Consider the following 19,606-nt stretch of genomic DNA (forward strand, 5'->3'; position numbering starts at 1 on the left):
CTAAGAAAAAATATCCACTTCGCCGACACAAAATTCCTGAAACATAAAAGAACGATCGACCCCTAGTCTAGAAGTCAACACCCTCTAGATTTTAAGCAAGCTAAAAACCACATTAAGATTTAAGTTTAGCCAATTACTTCCATGTCCAAAAGATGATGGTTAGAATGAAAGCTCAAACCCATTAATTCACTCGGATTCCCTCTATCCAACAATGATCGGTGCATAAGGTATTGGCACCTAAGATCAATGATACCATTATTGCATTTTACAGCATACCTAATACGCCACAAAATATTTCCCGTGCATTATGCCATCCCCCGCATAATCAAGCTAACCATTAATGCAACATTACCACATGTATTGGCAAATAACTTCTGTGCATTAATGCAACATGCATGCTATGAGAGACGTGCGCGCTCGGTCTAAAAAGGTTCCGTACACATATTACTCTACGCAAATTATTGTTGAACGAAGGGAGTATCATTATCATTTGATTTTAAGAGTTATCCATTGGGTAACCAACGTACTTATACTTTTCAAACCTTTTGCTCTTTAAGATGATTAATACTCCATCACCAAACTCTGGCAGAAGTTATACGCTAATTGAATTCTACGGTACGAGTCGGCAATAATTTCACTCTTCCATGGACCAAGCTCATCGTCCCCCCGGAGGAGAGAGAAAGAGAGTGAGAGCAGCAAAAGTAGACTAATAGCCGTAGTGGTTGGTGCAGGTCGCTAGGAGAGAGAAGAGATAGGGATAGGGAGAGAGAGTGTGTGGAAGCTAGGGAAGAGAGAGATAGAGAGAGGAGGAGAGAGATGGACACGCAGAGACGCAAGCGATAGAATTAAACAAACAAAAGCAGCCGTAGGGAAGAGAAAAAAAAAAGAGAGGAAAGGCGAGCAAGAAAGAGAAGCCAAGCAAACCAAACCCCAAGGAGGCCAAGACGCGGACGGCAGCAGGCAGGCAGCCATGCCGCGGTCGCCGTCGCCATCGCCGTCGCCGTCGCCGGAGAGGCACCACCACCAGCCCGCGCGCCGGAGGGTAGGCGCCACCTCGTCCCAGATGCTCCACCACCACGGCGGCCGCTCGCCGTCACCGCCGCCTCGCCGCTCGCTCCGCCCGCGCCGCGCCGCCGCCGTCTCCTCCCGCCCGCTCGTCGACGACTTCTTCCCCTTCCCCTCCTCGCCGTCGTCCTCGCCCTCCCGCCCCCGCCAGCGGAGGCCGTCGCCGGAGCCATCCAGCTCCGACTCCGGCGCCGACGGCGGCGGTGGGGGCTCCTCGGCCTCCGACCGTCGCCGGCGCAAGCTCAAGCTCGTTGTCAAGCTCTCCCAGCTGCCCCCGGAGCAGCAGCACCGCCGGGCCCCACCGCCCCCCTCGTACTCGGACGACTCCGATGGGGCTGGGGAGGTGGGCGGGGACGGCAGCGACGACGACGAGCAGGTCAAGCCGCCCAAGAAGCGCCGGATCGAGCCGCGCGCTGATAGATCTCGCCATCGCGAGGTGGGCCATGCCGACGGATAAGCTGTCAGTCTTGACCTTGCTTCACCGCGCAGCTGCTTGCTAACGCCAGATCTGCTCGTCTTGCAGGTTGGTGGTGGCGGGAGGAGCGACCCAGCGAGCGCGCCGCGGACCAAGCGGCTCCCGGTGCCAGGTCCGATTTGCTTGCTCGTAGCTCTACCCTTGCTTGTTCGATGATACGATTTTGATTTTTGAGCACCTTTCTGTGTGAAAATATTGATTTCTTTTTTTCTGTATGCTGGATTTAGGGACGGCGAGGACGACGCCCCTGCCAGACCGGAAGGCGCTGGAGATGATTCTCGAGAAGCTGCAAAAGTTCGTGGCTCACATCTTTCCGTTCGATGCAAAATGGGATTTATTGCTTTGAGTTTTAATGAGCTCGATTTTTTCTTCTTGCCACTGTTCGATTCTGCAGGAAGGATACGTACGGAGTGTTTGCTGAGCCAGTGGATCTGGAGGAGGTGAGAGCCCTTGTTCATTTGCCATTCTTGCTGGAGTTGCCAATTTACTGAGTGTTGATGATGCGGTTGTTGATTGACACAGTTGCCTGATTATCACGATGTGATTGAGCACCCGATGGACTTCGGTACCGTCAGGAGGAAGCTTGCCAGGAACGCATACCGCTCATTTGAGCAATTTGAGGTCAGATGATCAGTTTTTTGTCGTATGTTGAGCTTGTAGGGATGTTTGTCGGTTCGGTTGTTTGCTTTGATGGATCAAGTAGTTGGGGGGGAGAGTCTCACTTTTCAGTTCATTCTATTTTTGTCTCCGAATGAATTCCATCTGTAACGGTCTTCCAACGCAGCAACCAATCTGTGGTACATTAGACTTTCCTTTAGAGAATCATGTTTGTCATGCAGCTTGACAAATACAGTGAGCTAGCTATACATCTCCATTTCATCACACATTTGGAACCATGCGTCTAGGTCTTGCCTTTCAAAACAACTTTTAGGCAGGTGGATACCGTCCCCTTTGTCTGTTCATGCAATAAAATTTTGTGCAAACCCTTTTTGTTGATAGACCAAATGCTGTCTCATGCAAATGGTTACTGAACAGTACTATTCTACCATGCAAAAGGCTGTCTTTTTCAAAATTGGCTTTTCACATTGCTTTCAGGTTTTTTATGTTGGTGCAAATAGCTTGTTTGTTGCACCAATGTTATTCCAATACCAGTGATTTCATAGAAGTACATGTATGGTCACTATTGTTTGCTAAAGTGATGAGTCCAGTCTATGTGATATACCGGTTCCATTGGACTAGAGGCGAGGCCCTAAGCATCTCTTATTTTGTTTTGTTGCATAGAGCCCGGGTGCTGTATGATTGTCAGTCCTAGTAAAGGATGCTTCAGTGAAGCTGAAACACCTTGAGAATATCTTAAAACAGTTTGTTGGCGTTGAGCAATATTCAGATAACACAGCCTTGTGTTGAATGTAGACTGAGTTGAACTGACCCGTTAGCTCTGAAATTCTAGAATGTAATCCCTCAAGTTACGGAAAAAAAGTTTGACTGGGTTGAGCGCGGTGCGGTCAACGTGTTCAAACTTTGACGATCAATATTTTTTTTATATTTTGATCGAACTCTTGAAAGTGGAATAGCTAGATTTGTCTTGAACATTAGTTTCAAAATATCACAGCTTTGCTGTTTTTTTAATATATTGTATGCTAGTAATTAGTGGTCTACTTATTGGTTGTCCAAACAACTCTTTTTTGACTAGAGGGAGCAGTTTGCTAGCTCCGTTGTGTTTGGAGAACACTTGATTTCCATACGTGAGAAGGCTTATATATGCATATATAGTGCTTACCCTGTCTATGCTGGGTAAGACCAGGTCCAACTGTAACCAAGAATTCAGTTCCATTCCAGTGACCAGCTCTTGTCCACCCAGGTCTAGTCTGGATGTGGTATACAACCAGTACCGTGTGCGGGGTTGCTGATTTTCAAACTATGACCATAGTTCAATTTTTCAAGCAAAATCTTTCGAGAGGATGTGGATGACTATGCATGAAGAATGAAAAACATAATCTGAATGGGATTAGACCTTCTGTTTACAAATTTGTCTTGAAAAAGACAAAGCACTTCTGGGTTCATTTCTTATTTTCTTCTTTTTGGGAGTGACAAGTACTTAACATTTCTCATCAAATGATGAGCACCAACTAATGCACATAAGTAATTGATCGGTTTGTGTGAAATGTCTTTTTTTTATTGCAGGATGATGTCTTCTTAATTTGCAGCAACGCAATGCAGTACAATGCACCCGATACAATTTACTTCAGACAGGTATACAGTCCCTAAAATGTTTGTGGTCCTACAATACCATAATTCGACTATTGGCGTTGAACATTTTCATGCTACACTTGTTCATGTAGGCCCATTCCATACAAGAGCTGGCAAGAAAGAAGTTCCAGGAACTGAGGGATGAGGGCATACCTATAGAAAATCACCACATAAAGATTGAACAGAAAGCTAGACCAAACTCCTGCAATAGAGAACCAATTAAAAAGCCCATCTTGAGGTATCAGGATGATGATCTAGACTTCCTGTCCCGCAAAGAGCAAGTTAAGAGATCCAATCCAAAAAATTCGGAAGATGATATAAGCTTCAAAGATCAAGTTAAGAAACCTGTGCCCAGGAATTTGCATGATGAGAGTTCTTTATTCCACAAAGAGCGAGTTAAGAAACCCATCTCCAGAAATTCAGAGAATGATTTAAGTTCCTCATTCCACAAAGACCGACCTAAGAAACTGTTATCCAGAAGTTCGGAGGATGACCTCAGCTCCTCATTTGGCAAAGAGCAAGTTAGGAAAGTCATTCCCAAGAATTCAGAAAATGATGAAAGCATCACTTTCCACAAACAGCAGGTCAAGAAGACCACTTCCCAGAGTTCAAAGAGTGACTTCTCATCCCAGAAAAAACATATTAAGAAGCCAGTTTGCTCAACTAGAGAAGGTCCAGATCTCTCATCCCGCAAGGAGCCTGTTGAGGATCCCATTTGCACAAATGTTGACGATGCGGGCTTCTTATCCACAAAAAGGCTAGAAGAGAAGCCCATCAGTCGAAACAGTGAGGACCTGGGCCATTGCCACCAGGAGTCGCCTAAGAAACCTAGTTGCAGAGATGGGCAAGATGATCTAGGTAACTCTTGCAGCGAAGAGGCTGCTAAGAAGCCAGCTCGTATGAATAGCCAAGACGCCATGGGTTCAGATATCTCTGCTGCAACTATTGCTTCTGTGGGAGACGGCTCTAATGGCTTGAGCATGTCGCAGGCTAATGCTACTGAACCTGCTGGTTGTACTGTTGCCAATGGGTTTTTGGACAAAGATATCAGCTCTCCATTAGATGAAATAAGATCTGAGAAGACCGACGACATTTTTGGTACTGTTTATTTTCTGCATGTCTTCCTGAACCAGCTTGTCTACTGAAGCTATCAATTAATTTTAGGTCCTGATTGCTATACTTTGCATGGGTGCCCGTGTATTGCAATTTTAAGTTAGAATATGGTATACCTATATCGATACGATTGATCAATTCAAGACGTTATGGGTAAAGGTGAGGTGCCCATGAAAATAGGAAACTAGGCACCCAGAAAGGTTATGGTTTTTAGTATAACATTTGACACATGATTTACACAACTACTTAGGTGCTTGTATAGAATTTGGTATGTTGGTTCTTAAGGCAAGTGACTGTAATCAATATAACTGAATTTTTAAAGCTTTAATTGAGTTGCATATGGTAGAGTGCCATCTGATATACTCCCTCCGACCACTCTTATCAGGAGTATTTTGATTTGAGAGTTAACTATATGCATGTTTAGTGTACAAATGCTCATCAGTAGGTTAATATTTCAAAGCACTTTTAATATAATATTGGTTTTGTTGCAATTGACGGTGTATTGTAACAATGCCAAAATCTACTTTTGAAGACTTTCATTCTAAATGCACATGCGCTCTGCAATAATGGATGGAGGGAGTAGTTAAAAGGAAATTCGGCCATACAATACTTCAATTGATTATTGCTGTACAACTAAATGATGTAAAAGGAAATGCAGCTTCACTTTGTTGAATTCTAATAACATTCTTGTTTTTTTTTCAGCCAAGCCTAACTACAAGTCAATTGTGGTAGATGAGACTAGACGGAAAACTTATGATACTTACGAAGAACAGCCTGCAGTGGAGTCTGACCTAGTTTTTGACATATTCTCCACGGAACCAAAGGAGCTCGTTAATGTATGTTGATGCAGCTGTAGTTAAATCAAAGCCTAAGTTATCTATAATTATTGGTCCTTTTTCTTTTACTTTAGGTTAGCTCATCTAGTTAAATGTGCCTTGCAGGTTGGGCTTGATGCTGAGCACTCGTATGCATATGCAAGAAGTCTGGCTCGTTTTGCTGGTTCGCTTGGTGCTCAAGGCTGGAGAATCGCTTCTGAGCGCATTCGACAAGCATTACCTGCTGAAGTAAAGTATGGTCGTGGTTGGGTTGGAGAATATGAGCCTCCATTACCATCTATTCTGGTTGTGAATGATCAATCTAGATATCTGAAGAGCTCTGAGGCAAATGTGCGAAGGAATGCTTCGCTGCCTAGGGATAATGACAGGCTCAGACCGACAGAAAGTAACAATCCAAAGGATATGAGTTTGAGTCTTAACCGAATAACCACTAGCACTAATGTAGTTGGAGTGCCTGGGCCACTTGAGAGTCCAGAATTTAAGCCAAGATTGTTTGGTGTTACTGCTGAGCCCCAACACAGGAGCACTGACGCATTATCACCACATGAGAATCATAGAGTACCTGGTAATGTTGCAAAGACCAAAAGAACAGCCAATGAGCAAACGAGAAAAGGCAACTCATCCTCCGGTGCCCGCCCTATTGAGATGAAACCACAGAAAGGAGCTTCTGGTGCACCTGATATGCCTGCCCTGAACAAAACTGCTGGTCAGCCTAGACCCTTTTTCCAACCAGCAGAATCAACCAGAACTCAGCAAATGAGAAAAGTTGACTCGTTAAAAAGCAACGTCCCTATTGAAATGGCACCACAGCGGCTTGAGTGTGCAAAAGGTGCTGCTTCTGGTGTGTATGATACGCCTTCCTCAAATGGGCAGCCTAAGCATTTCTTCCCGTCACAAGCAGCAGCAGCTTCTGGTGTGCATGATATACCTTCTCCAAATGGGCAACCTAAACGCTTATTCCAGTCAAAAGCAGTGGCTTCTTCTGGTGCGCATGATGCACCTTCAAATGGGCAGCCTAAACACTTCTTCCAGTCACAGGGACCAGCTTCATCTGGTGTGCATGATATGCCTTCTACAAATGGGCAGCCGAAACCCTTCTTCCAGCCACAAGAAGCGACTGTACCACAGCCCAGAAATGAAGCGACGTGGGTGTACCATGGACGACCTGGTGATGGGAAAGTTGGAACATCCAACAAAAGCAGACCGTCGACCAGTGTTGGGTTTGTCAATAAAAATCAAGCAGTAAATGCTGCGACTTTTGCCATGAATTTGAATGGACAAAAGAATGTCAGTGACCATGCAAAATCAGTAGGCTCAACTGCAATGCCTGGCCTTGCAAATATACCAAATAGAGGTGTTGATGCTTCCCGGAACATGTTCTCAGCATTTCCAGCAGCTGTTAGGGAGAATCAGAGCATTCCGCCAGCTCCATCTGCTCAATCTTGGATTTCATTTGGTGCTGCTACAGAGAACAAACCAGCCATTGTTAGCCCAACTTTCCTTGACAATAATTCTTCTTGGAAGATGCCATTTGCAAATGTTCGTCCTTCTGATGATACAAAAATCGGTGCTGTTCCCCAATTCTTTAGGCAACCTGTTCAGGTAGTTAGAGAAAGCCCAGTTCAAAACAACGGTTTGGTAATATTTCCCCAGTTGGTCCAGCCAGATTTCATGAGATCGCAGGGCCAACCCCAATGGCAAGGGCTGGTCCCCCACATGCAACAGAAGCCAAGCAAGGACGTACTCCGCCCAGACTTGAACATTGGGTTCCCATCTCCAGGTTCGCCACCAGCTCGACAGTCATCTGGCATCAATTTGGAGGCACAACAGCCAGACCTTGCGTTGCAGCTATGAGCTGGGAACAGACAATGAGTACATGCGACTGCTAGGTTAGTGTGTCACAAACACTGAGCATCTAAAGGCATGTGGAGCTCAGGCGCGAAACATGCCAGAAACAGCAATGGGACATCCATTAAATATACTGGCAAGAATTGACCGGGATGAGGAGCTCACATGTAAGCATCGTTGCAACTTCATCAACGCATCCCGCCGCTGAACAAAGATATCAAAAAATGGATGGATGAACACTGCTTGGAATCAATCATGTCTACTGGGGGCATTTTGATGGGAACTCCGAATCCAGCATTTGTACAAATGCTTTGGTGGCACATATGTAGGTAGCATACTGGTATGCTCGTGATCCAGATACTTTGTGCTCCTCTCTGACCACAATACAGGTTTCTTCGGTGGAAATTTTGGCACCAGAATTTAGGAGATAAATCGTTCTTTTGGTAGCGTAGATCTCGTGGTCACCCCTATGTAATGCCCATGTCAAAATGTATGTTGGTTGTAAATGGTTCAGCATTGAATAGTGTTAGGGTAGAGCAGTGGCCAGTGGCCTCACCTCTTCTGAATGAAATTGCTTCTTTTGTTCATGATATGTGTAGCAAGAAGCCAGGAACTGGGTCTATGATCGTTGATCGGTTCAGTTCAAATGGCATGCTGGATGCAAAAATGTTGCCTATTCTCTGTCTATGGGTGATAGTCACTGATGCAATGTGTTCCTACAATTAAAATGGATTCTAGCGTTAAGCAAGGGTGTCATACTAAATGTGCAATGTTATTAGGAGATTGTCCATTGGATTAGCTTCGATTGTATCTCTCTGAAAGCCTAAGTATATGCACGATAAATAAAACTGCATGGGTGCTGATAAAAATTTATTCACTGGACAAAATTTTGCTTGCACTGAATACTGGGGTAACAACAATATTTTCATGTGAACTGCAAAGCGTGACAGACTCCTCAAACTTCTCGGGTGTTGTTCGGGTTCTAAATTCTCAAAATACATTTTTAAATCTTAAAGTGTTTCCTCCTAATACATTTTCAAATCTGTTCGGATTTCTAAATTCTCAAAATACATTTTTAAATCTTAAAGTATTTCCTTACATTTTCAAACCTTAAAGCTGCCTTTGCAACCACCTTATACTAGCGATCACACATGTTGCTTGACATTTTATTAGGGGAAGGATAGAAACAAGAGGAGGCATGAACAACATGAACGGACAAGATCAAGCACGAAAACATGAGCATTCCTCATGTCCGAGTCCCCGTTGTTGGATTAGTTATGAATTCAGGATCTTAAAATGCATTTTGAGAATTTCAGGATTTGGATGACACCCCGGGACAAGTTAGGGGATCTAAAAATGTGTTACGAGAGTTTATAGTCCTGGATGGTACCTTAAGATAAGTTCAGTACCTGAAAATGCATTTTGAAAGTTTAGAGATCTGGATGAGACTCCATAACATGTTCAGGAACTGCATGTTAATTTTACTTTCTATAAATACTGGTCAATTTAGATATCTGAGTATGCGAGCTGCGCCCGCCACACTGGTCTAAAGTCTAAACACATAGCGACATGGCTCCGAGCCGCTACTGGCCCTCCGGCGATTGGGAGCCAGGAGACCGGCGACCCAGCGGTGGCCACTGGTGGTAGCGCCGCCGCCGCAGCCTTTGAACCCTACGCGTGGAACGACTTCTTTGTCACATACACCCCTCCTGTCTTCTCCCAGGCACTTATCTGCACATTCAGATATATCCATCATGCATCTCCATGACTCCCTTGATTGTTCACATGTCATCGTATTACCGAGTTCATAGCATATCGGTTTTTTTTTGTTTAGCAATTCCATCATGCGTATACCTGTGCTTGTAATGCCCTTGCAGAGGTCGGAGGAGTGGATGAGAGAGAGGGCAGATCATCTCAAGGAGGGAGTGCGCCAGATGTTTGAGGCCGGCGGCAAGGCCATGACTGCAGCCGAGACACTGACGCTGGTGGACACGCTCGAACGCCTCGGCGTAGACAACCACTTCCGCCAGGAGATCGACATGGCGTTAGCCCGTGTCCACAGCGAGGAGCTGGAGTGTGACAGCTCTAGCAGTCACATCCACATCGTTTCTCTTCGGTTTCGACTGCTCCGGCAACACGGGCTATGGGTATCTGCAGGTATAGTTGTATGAGTTCATTCATAAAGAAAAAGAAAAACTGGAAAACTGGCATGGTCAGTTGAACTGCATAATTGTGTAAACGTGTTACCTATGTTATTGCAGATGTTTTTGACAAGCTCAAGGATGACACGGGAGATTTCAGCGAAAGCCTGGTGACTGACGACCCAAGGAACTTGCTGAGCCTGTACAACGCGGCACACCTAGCTGCCGCCGGCGAGGAGACGCTAGACGAGGCCATCTCCTTCTCGAGGGGCCACCTCGAGGCCATGAAAGGTGAGCTCAGGTCGCCATTGGCGGAGCAGGTGTCTCGCGCCCTTGAGATCCCTCTCCCACGGTTTCCCAAGAGGTTGGAGACGATGCGGTACATTGCCTAATACGAGGAGGAGGAGGAGGGGCACAACGGCATGATACTAGAGCAGGCAAGGCTGGACTTCAACCTCGTCAGGTCTATTCACCTCAAGGAACTTAAGGACCTCTCATTGTAAGCTTTACCTTTTATTTCTCTTGACAAATTTCTCCTGGAATACTCACCACAAGACTACTAACACTTTCTTACAGTTTTTTTTATATAACTACATACCATAACTATCAAACTATGAATAGTGAGTTTGTTTGATTTGATAAAATTGTTGGGAAAGATGTGAATTATATATAAAAGAAACTGTCGGCCACTCAAGAGAAAAGTAATAATAAATACTAAAATTTTGGATCGCTCGTAGAAAATTATTCAGAAAGATAGCATTTCTTGGACACTCTTACGTCGGATATGGCAATATTTTTTGAATCCATAGGTGGTGGAAACATACCTACAAGGCTACAACACCATGAAGCTAAGCTATGCTCGAGACCGCTTAGTGGAGAAATACTTCTGGACCTGCGGAGTGTTCCATGGGAAAAAATTGGGTGCAGGAGCCTGCAGACCTCCCGCGGTGCAGGACGACTCCGGATGTGCGACGCGTGAACCGAAAAAACATCCGCCGCCTGTGATCGCCAGCTCGATCACGCCCCGCGTGATAACCCCGGTCGGCTCGCAAGCAGATGCTCGCAAGCAGCGCTCGGCTCGGGACGGCAATTTTTCTCCGCTCGGCTCCGCAGGGCACTCGCTCAGCTCAGTCGCGCCCCTCTCCTCCTCATTCCCCTTCCCTCATCTCTTGAGAAATTTCTGACGCAAGCCTCTGCCGCCGCCACCGTCATCACCAAAATCTGGCCGTGATGGGAGGCCCCCTCTCCTCCTCGTTCCCCTTCCCTCGCCTCTCGGGAAATTTCTGACGCAAGCCCCCGCCGGCGTCGCCGTCATCACCAGAATCTGGCTGTGATTGGAAGGCTCTGGCGTGTACGTCTACAACCTCTGCCGCCAGGGCCGCACCTCCGACGCCACCGGCATACTCCTCGCCGCCGAGGGCTCCGGCTCCTCCGTCGACATCGTCACAGGGTACTGATGGTATGACCACGTCATCGTTGTGCGCTGGTTCATCTATGATTCCTTGCTTGCAGTTGCAGGTTGTGAATCATGAATCTGCAAAGAAACCAATAAATTTCAAGGTGATGACAGTGATGTATTCCATTTGCTATTGTGGCTGATGCAGTTGAGAATGTATACTGCCAATTTGAGAATTTCAGTTTCTTGCTACCTCTCCTTGCTGAATGTTTGTGGTAAAGCGAAGTGCTAACTACTTTTTTTTTGACAGGTTGTTAAATTATCAAGGGCTAAGAGCATCTTCTACCATAACTAAAATCTGCACTGATCTGCAGTGATGTCAAACAATGTTCTATTTGATGTGTTAGTTTGCTCTCAAGGCTGGGTGCGGGAAGATCAAGTTTGCTGAACACTAGCTGTGGGAAGATCAAGTTTGCTAAAATACAAGTCTCATATAAATGAAGCACTGATCTTTAACGAGGAGGCCGCTGGGCATATATTCAGCATTGCAATGAGGACTCAACTCAAGAGGCATGGATGTATAGTGTAGTTATAAATTTTTACAGTGCATGGATGTGCTAAAAATAGAGAGATTGTTGATGCTATTCTATTCTGATGTATAGTGTAGTAATCAAATTGGTCGATGTATGGATGTGTTGAAAAAAATGAAATTGTTCTGAAATAAATATTGATGTTCTGAAAACTGAGTTTGTCTCTCTCATTTGGAGATTCTGAAATACAAGTGCGAACATTTGCAATGTACATATGGAATGCAAGGAAATATTGTGTGGATGTGTTTAAAAAATAAGGTCGTCTTTCTCATTATACAGTGTATCATTTGCAAAATTAAAAATCGGGTCCCAAAATATAATTAATATGAAGTAGAAAAAATAAGTCTGTCCACTAATCTTCTCAAGCAATAAAGATGAGTTTCTCTTGAGAGCTGCCTGTTGTAAAATATAAGGAAGCTGCCTTGAGAGCTCCCATAATCTTATTGTTTCTCTGATTCGTTTCACAGACAAAATCTGGGATATTCCATAATCTGAAAAAGGGTCAAATCTAAAGAGTGGTATCGGGAAGTGAGTATACAAAAGAATGACAGGTCATAAAGTATGATGTGATCCTTATCAAACAATATAAATGAGTTACATGGTACCAACTGACATAATACAAATGAAAATAAAATTCTGTGTAACACAGCAAGGTTACATATTTTCTTGATTTGGCATTCCACCAAAATTTAATTTCTTAACCGGATGTAACGTGGCAGCTCGATCAACTCCAAGTAAGAGATTTGTATATCCTCCTTAGATATAAGGAGCGCCCACGGTAGAAGAATCTTTGTACATATTAAATTGTGGTATTATGCCATTAGCATATCCATCTTGGATCAATGGAGCAGCCATGGACGAAGATTGTCCATACACATCATTTGCAGAGTTTGGCATCGTACTGTTAACAACGATGCTACCATCATTAAGATCCTGTACCACAGAATATGAAACTGCCCATAAATAATTGCATATAAGGAAATCAAATATGAAAAGTGGACATAGTCCAACACATATGACTTACGATAAATTGAACTAGATCAGCACCTTCGTATACTTCGTATCTATTTTCTACTGCAGTTGTTGAATCTTGTCTTATATTCAAACATATCAAGTTAACGCATATAATAGATAAAAACATGTAGAATTGGTATGATTAGTACCTTTCTTTTTACCACTTTTCTTTTTCTTCCCTTTATTCTTTTCAAGGGAGACGGTCCCTCGTTTACTCTTTAAGCTTTTTACCACCCAAAGAATTCTAAATGATATTTTACCTCTCAGCGTGTCTGTAGCACAGTTAGTTGAAACTAGAGGGACCTCACTGGCTTTTTCTTGCATCCTACCTAGAGAATTATCTGCTTCCAATTCCAACTTATCTATGGCATTCTCCAAATCAACAAGAAGTTCTTTGGACAGTGAACACTAAAATGCATGCGTTTTCAAGCTTTCCTTCTCAGATCCTTGTTTCTCAATATAGAATCCTCTCTTTGCATATTTTGTCCATCTGTTCAATATGTATTGAGATAGCAACAAGAAAACATCGTTTGCATTGAAGACTTTGAGGGCATGCTTGCACAATAGACCTATATGTGGATATCATATTTCATTAATTTGTATTATAAACTATACTATTGCAATAAAACTTTTTATACGTACCCATGGATTCATATTTTCTGCAAGCACATGTAATGGTAATATCTGGTTTGTTGAACACAATCGTTGCTCCATAATTAGAGTACATATGTGTAACCGTATATGTCAAAATCGACCCCTCAGTGTGTAACAATTTACAAGAGAATGAAAATTGTTCATTAAATTCTTCCTCAAACTCTTTATACATCCTTCTTGTATATGACTCGACCACGGTCTTCAAAAGAAGTATGTGTGCAACTGTGGTCTTTCGACGTGATTGGAAATTTTCATCCAACTCATTATTACGAAGACAAGCAGAAACCTTGTCACATTCTTCAAGGAGTTCCGAAATACTCAGTTTCCTATGAAATCTTTTCTTGAATATTCATACCTTCGCTCCTTTGAGTGGAGTTCATATCAGTTGTAAATGAGTCACAGTACACAGCAGCCCACTTTATCTTCAAATAATATAAGTTTAACATCCATTCATTGTCCTTAAGGTTGTACTCACACAACAATTCATCCCACTTCTTGCTGAAGTAAAACTCAGATCTGTCTTCATAGACACATCTCTTAAAATCAGGAAGAAACTTCTCTGGATGCTGTTGAATTACATGACCGAGATGTTTAGCAGCATTTACATAAATATACCACAAACAAAGACGATGGCTTGTGTTTGGGAATACATAAGCAATTGCACCTGCCATAGCCGCATCTTGATTAGTGAAAATTGTGCTGGGATGTGTTAAAAAGGTTTGAAATAGCCAAACAAATGATTCAATAGTCTCATTAAACAATAATGCAGCCCCAAAAATTATTGTATGCTTGTGATGGTTGGTTCCCAGGAGCGGAATAAAAGGCATTTCAAACTTATTAGTCTGAAACGTGGTGTCAAAAGACACGGCATCACCAAAACATGTGTAATCCATGATAGATTGACCATCTACCCAAAAGAAGTTAGCCATCCTGCCATCTTCTTCATCTATTTGAATGGCATAAAAAAAGTATTCCAACAATGTTTGTGCATCATTGGATCCTAAGTACTTTTTTGCGCTGCCGACCAATCTCATTGTTACAATCAATCCGTGAGAATGGCACTTTGTCGGCTCCTCCATGAAATTGCACCATAAACTCAAACACCTGGGCTGGCTTCATCCCGTCCTCCCTCATCTGGCCAATTAGCTTCTTGTCCGCTTCTTGAATACGTCGTTGGGACCTAAGCTTATGTCTTTTATTTGGACTTGCAAAGTAATAGTTGTGATCAAGCACAACCTTCTGCACTGCTCAAACTCCCTCCTTGCTGACACTAAACTGAATACGAGCATCGCAACCTGTTCTTGTAGTGTTCTTTGATGACTCAAAATTTGTCGATGACGTTGACTACTGCAAACTATATATTTGAGATAGATACTGCCATCTCCTTGATGCTTTCTGTCGCTTTTTCTAATAATGAACCCAATCTTGCCTGCAAAGGTGTTGTACATATCATAAGCTTCCTCCTTGGATTCAAAAGACATTCTAACTTCAGGAACGATGAAATAATTTTCCGTAACTTCATCAACTACCTGTTGTACAATGAGTCGAGAATTAAAGGTGCCTTACAACAATATAGACTATTATAGTATCACTAGAATTTGTTATTCACGTTGCTTCAAGTACCTCATCTTGCGTTTCATTCACTATTGCTTCTGTGGTGATCAACTCGGTATTCTGTGCGACCTAGCATGTGCTCACGGATCAGCAATAGGTGGAGGGCATGTAAATAAAACCACAAAAGAAATAGACGACTCTACCTGTGTTATCTGTTGCTCACTGGCTCCATGTTCTCCAACGATTTGCATAACGTGGACTGTGTTGGATGCTTGAGTAGAGGAGGATGGCATCTGATGAGAGGAGGGCGCAGTAGGTTCGATGGCCGTCTGATTCTCCTGTAGCCTGCATGCGTCGTGCAGGGCAACGCCGCAACGGAACAGAGTTAACACCGCCGGCTGCTCGTCCTAGTAGATGAGTTCGTCAAGCCATCCTAGTAGAATATGCCCCGCTGTGGCTGCCAGGTCGCCCTAACTAATGCGGGTACCAAGCCTTCTGCGAGCCTTGCGAAGCTTGCGAGCCGAGCTGAGCCGAGCGGGGCTGTCACGTGGGGCATGAGCGAGCAGCAGGGCCCGGGCGCGCTTCCGAGCTGGCGATCACAGGCATAGGAGTCGAGCAGGACGCGAGCAATCGGCAAGGACGGCGGATGTTTTTTCGATCCACGCGTCGCACATCTGGAGTCGTCCTGCACATTTTTTTCCATTCCACGAGGCCAAGTACTCGCGAGCAAGGATGATGTTCGCGAAGACAGTCGGGCTGCTGTCCACGATGGATGACACGTACGATGTCCATGCCAATTTGGAAGAGTGTTGTCAACTGAATGAAGCTACACAAAGGTAGTATGTTTTGAATTGGAGACCATTTAATTTATTTATCAAATGATTTAGTAGTGCTAGATTAAAAATCATCATTACCTTCAGATGGGATGAAAGAGCCGTAGCTATTTTACCGGACTACCTGCACATGTTCTACACCAAACTGTTGGCAACCTTTAAAGAGTTTGAAGATTGCTTGGCAGCTGACGAGAAATACCGCATGGCGTACGCAATTGAAATGGTAGGAATGTACAACTGAAAGTGTATTGAGTACATACAAGCATACGCGTGTAAGAAATAAATCGAATAAACAAATGTATTATCGATCTCTGCTTCTACAAAATTCAGATCAAGTCGTTGTCCAAGCACTTCCTGGAGGAGGCGAAATGGTCGAGGGAGAAGTACGCGACGAGCTTCAAGGAGCACCTGCAGGTGTCGGCCATGTCATCCGTGTTCCCTACCATGGCTGTCGTGCTGCTCCTCGGCGCGGGTGACGACGTGGCGACCAAGGAGGCGTTCGAGTGGGCCGTCGGTGTCCCTGGCGTGGTCACCGCCGGTGCAGAGATCACTCGCTATCTCAACGACATTGCTTCTTACAAGGTTTCATTTCATACCATGCAGGGCTTGTATAAGTTTGCAGCCGATTAATTGTTACTCCTAGAAAGCCAGTAGTTTAATTCCTCAAGGACGCATGCTTGCAGGTGGGGAAGAACAAGGGGGACGTGGCGAGTGAAAGATTATCAAAGGGTTTGAAGCGTGCACTTTGTCTCATGCCGCCTGCATATTAATATAGGTCAGGAATAGCCCCTGGTGTGGCTTACAGAGAGGGAACGATATATGCTAGGAAGGATCTCGAACCATCACATCCTAGTGCAAGTAACGGAGACGGCTCCTTCCAGGTTGTTGCCGTGATCATAGATTACACAGTTCCTATCTTTGACTATCCTAACTATGGCAACAACCTGAGGCCCACCATATACTTTACAAGTATAACAGATTTATCTAATACTCCCCCTCAATCACAACTTCTCTAAGTTGAGATGGTACTTGAAATTTTCTAGCTTGCGTACACTTAGTGCCTTAGTAAATCCATCTGCCACTTGATCCTCTGAAGGAACGAAGTCAATCTGCAGGAGCTTGTTATTTACCCTTTCTCTGACAAAATGAAAATCAACTTCAATAAGCTTCGTTCTGGCATGGAACACAGGATTGGCTGTAAGATACTTGGCACCCATGTTATCACACCACAGTCGTGCAACAGGTGGACTTGCCACCTTCGATTCATTTAGTAACGTCTGGATCCACATAACCTCAGCAGTTGCATTTGCCAAAGCTTTATATTCAAATTCAGTGCTTGACCTTGATACTGTAGCTTGCTTCTTGGCATGCCATGACACAAGATTATTTCCAATAAAAACTGCAAATCCACCGGTTGATCTTCTATCATCAGGACAACCAGCCCAATCAGCATCTGAATATGCACTTACTAAAAAGGATCTTGATCTATTAATTCTTAGACCAAGTTTGACACAAGATTTTAGATACCTTAATATCCTTTTTACTACCGCCTAGTGAACAGTTGTTGGTGCATGAAGAAACTGACAAACCTTATTTACAGAGAAGGCAATATCTGATCTTGTCAATGTAAGATACTAAAGGACGCCCACTATACTTCTGTATCTCGTCATATCTTCAGGACCTAGCGGAACTCCTTCATAGATCGAAAGCTTCTCACTAGTGGACAAGGGTGTACTTACAGGTTTGCAATCAGCCATATTTACTCTTCTCAACAAATCATTCACATATTTTTCTTATGTAAGAATAATTCCATCGAGGTTTCACTTACTTCAATACCAAGAAAATAGTGTAAGTCACCAAGTCCTTTAGAGGAAATTCACTATGAAGATCCTGAAGAAGAACTGTTACTGCTTCCGGTCTTTAACTTACCACAATTATGTCATCAACATAAATCAGCATAAACATAATGACATCTCCTTTAATATAGTAGAACAGAGATGTATCTGCCTTAGAATTTTTAAACCAAGATCATAAAGTTTCTTACTGAGCCTTGAGAACCAAGCTCTTGGTGCCTGTTTCAATCCATACAACGCCTTGTCTAGCTTGCATACATAGTCTCGTCTAGTTGGATCTTCATACCCAGGAGGCTGTTTCATATACACCTCCTCTTCAAGTAGTCCATGCAAGAAAGCATTATGTACATCCAGGGAGAGTCCACCCCCTGGATACAACAATAGAAAGAACAACTCAAATGGTAGCAGCTTTAACAACAGGACTGAAAGTATCCTCATAATCAATGCCATATCTTTGCTTAAACCCCTTTGCAACAAGACGAGCTTTATACCTGCCCAAGCTGCCATCTATTTTACGCTTAATTTTATATAACCATTTGCAGTCAATAATATTCCGCCCTTTCTAAGGAGGAACTAGGTGCCAAGTATTATTTTTCATGAGAGCATTATATTCAGTATCCATTGCCTGTTTCCAGATGCTATCTTCTAGAGCTTCCCCTATATTGCAAGGTTCACCAGTAGAGGAGAGAAGATAATATTTGACTGTACCATAAACCTTCTCCTTGCGAATGCCGCTTTGCAAACGGGTCCTGGGGCGCTGGATTTGCTGAACTTCTCCCCCTGCCGAGGGAGCCACAGAAGTTCCGGGCTCCTGCGGCACATGATCCGAAGCGGATCCGGTCGGCACCTACGCCGGGTCCCGTGCAGCAGATGAGCCCCGCGCGATGTCGTCTGCAAGTGGTTGGCTGGGCTCGGAGTTTCGGGTGGATCCGCCTGACCCACTTGACGCCGTGGATGCGCCTGCCGCGCTCGTTGCAGGTGCGGGAGGATCAGCCTCGAGGAGGGCGCCCGAGGATGCTGCGCCATGTGCACCTTCATGTGTTGGCATGTCATCCTGCATTTCTTCATCAACTGCACAGATATTGCTAGCAGGATTATTTGGAAAACCAGTCGCATGATCAGTCAAGTTACTAGCCCCTGTATTAGTCGCGAGAGAATTAAGCAAAAAGGATGGCAGGAGATTAATTTCTTCATGAAAACGATGGCCAGCGTTGGGGCCAAGATTCTGGAAAGGAAAAAGGGACTCATCGAATGTGACGTCACGAGAGTTATATACTCTACCAGAATCCGGGTCAAGACACTTGAAACCCTTGTGAAAAGGACTATATCCAAGCAAGGTGCACTGTTTTGATCGAAGCTGGAGTTTGTGATTATTATATGGTCGTAGGTTGGGCCAGCACGCACATCCAAAAGTACGAAAAAGTGAATAATCTCGCTGTTTTTGAAATAGGTGATTTAGAGGTGTGTCATAAGAGAGCACCTTGCTGGGGATGCGGTAAATTAAATATGTGGCTGAGATGAAAGCATCCCCCAGAATTTTAGTGGCATAAAGGTGTGTGCAAGGAGAGCGAGCCCAACCTCGACGATGTGGCGATGCTTACGCTCAGCTATGCCATTCTGCTGATGCGTGTGAGGGCAGGAAATATGGTGTGTGATGCCGACTTGAGCAAAGAAAGGATGGAGTTTCTGATACTCGCCCCCCAGTCTGTCTGCATAGTGATGATTTTTCGGTTAAAGAGGCGTTCAACAAGGAATTGAAATTTTTGAAACTTTGAAAAAACTTCAGATTTAGACTTAAGGAGATATATCCAGGTGAACTTACTACAATCATCAATGAAACTCACATAGTATTTGTGTCCACCAACAGAATTTGGCGTTGGGCCCCACACATCAGAATAAACAAGTTCTAAAGAATGCTGTGAAATAGTACTAGAATTAGGAAAAGGCACCTGATGACTTTTAGCCTTCTGACATGCATCACACA

At 44.0% G+C, this 19,606-nt stretch overlaps 1 protein-coding gene and 1 pseudogene across 1 annotated transcript; both read left to right on the forward strand.

Annotated features, from left to right (window-relative positions):
* Nucleotides 1-793: 793 nt before the first annotated feature.
* LOC101779664 lies at nt 794-8,330 on the forward strand. The gene is made up of 9 exons (XM_004957774.4): nt 794-1,501; nt 1,589-1,652; nt 1,768-1,834; nt 1,935-1,980; nt 2,063-2,161; nt 3,725-3,793; nt 3,883-4,888; nt 5,606-5,739; nt 5,845-8,330. Exons 1-9 carry the CDS (start codon nt 971-973, stop codon nt 7,591-7,593), a joined length of 3,765 nt encoding a protein of 1,254 aa, XP_004957831.1. The 5' UTR covers nt 794-970; the 3' UTR covers nt 7,594-8,330.
* LOC101783725 lies at nt 7,740-16,539 on the forward strand (annotated as a pseudogene).
* Nucleotides 16,540-19,606: the final 3,067 nt, after the last annotated feature.

Source organism: Setaria italica, chromosome II (genome assembly GCF_000263155.2).
Source record: "Setaria italica strain Yugu1 chromosome II, Setaria_italica_v2.0, whole genome shotgun sequence".
In the NCBI taxonomy this organism is placed as follows: Eukaryota; Viridiplantae; Streptophyta; class Magnoliopsida; order Poales; family Poaceae; genus Setaria; species Setaria italica.

Excerpts from the sequence above, each read along its gene's own strand:
- LOC101779664 (XM_004957774.4), top strand. The coding sequence starts at position 971 with ATGCCGCGGTCGCCGTCGCCATCGCCGTCGCCGTCGCCGGAGAGGCAC. Across the intron at positions 1,502-1,588 it reads ATAGATCTCGCCATCGCGAG|GTTGGTGGTGGCGGGAGGAG; the intron begins GTGGGCCATGCC and ends CTCGTCTTGCAG. Across the intron at positions 3,794-3,882 it reads ATACAATTTACTTCAGACAG|GCCCATTCCATACAAGAGCT; the intron begins GTATACAGTCCC and ends TTGTTCATGTAG.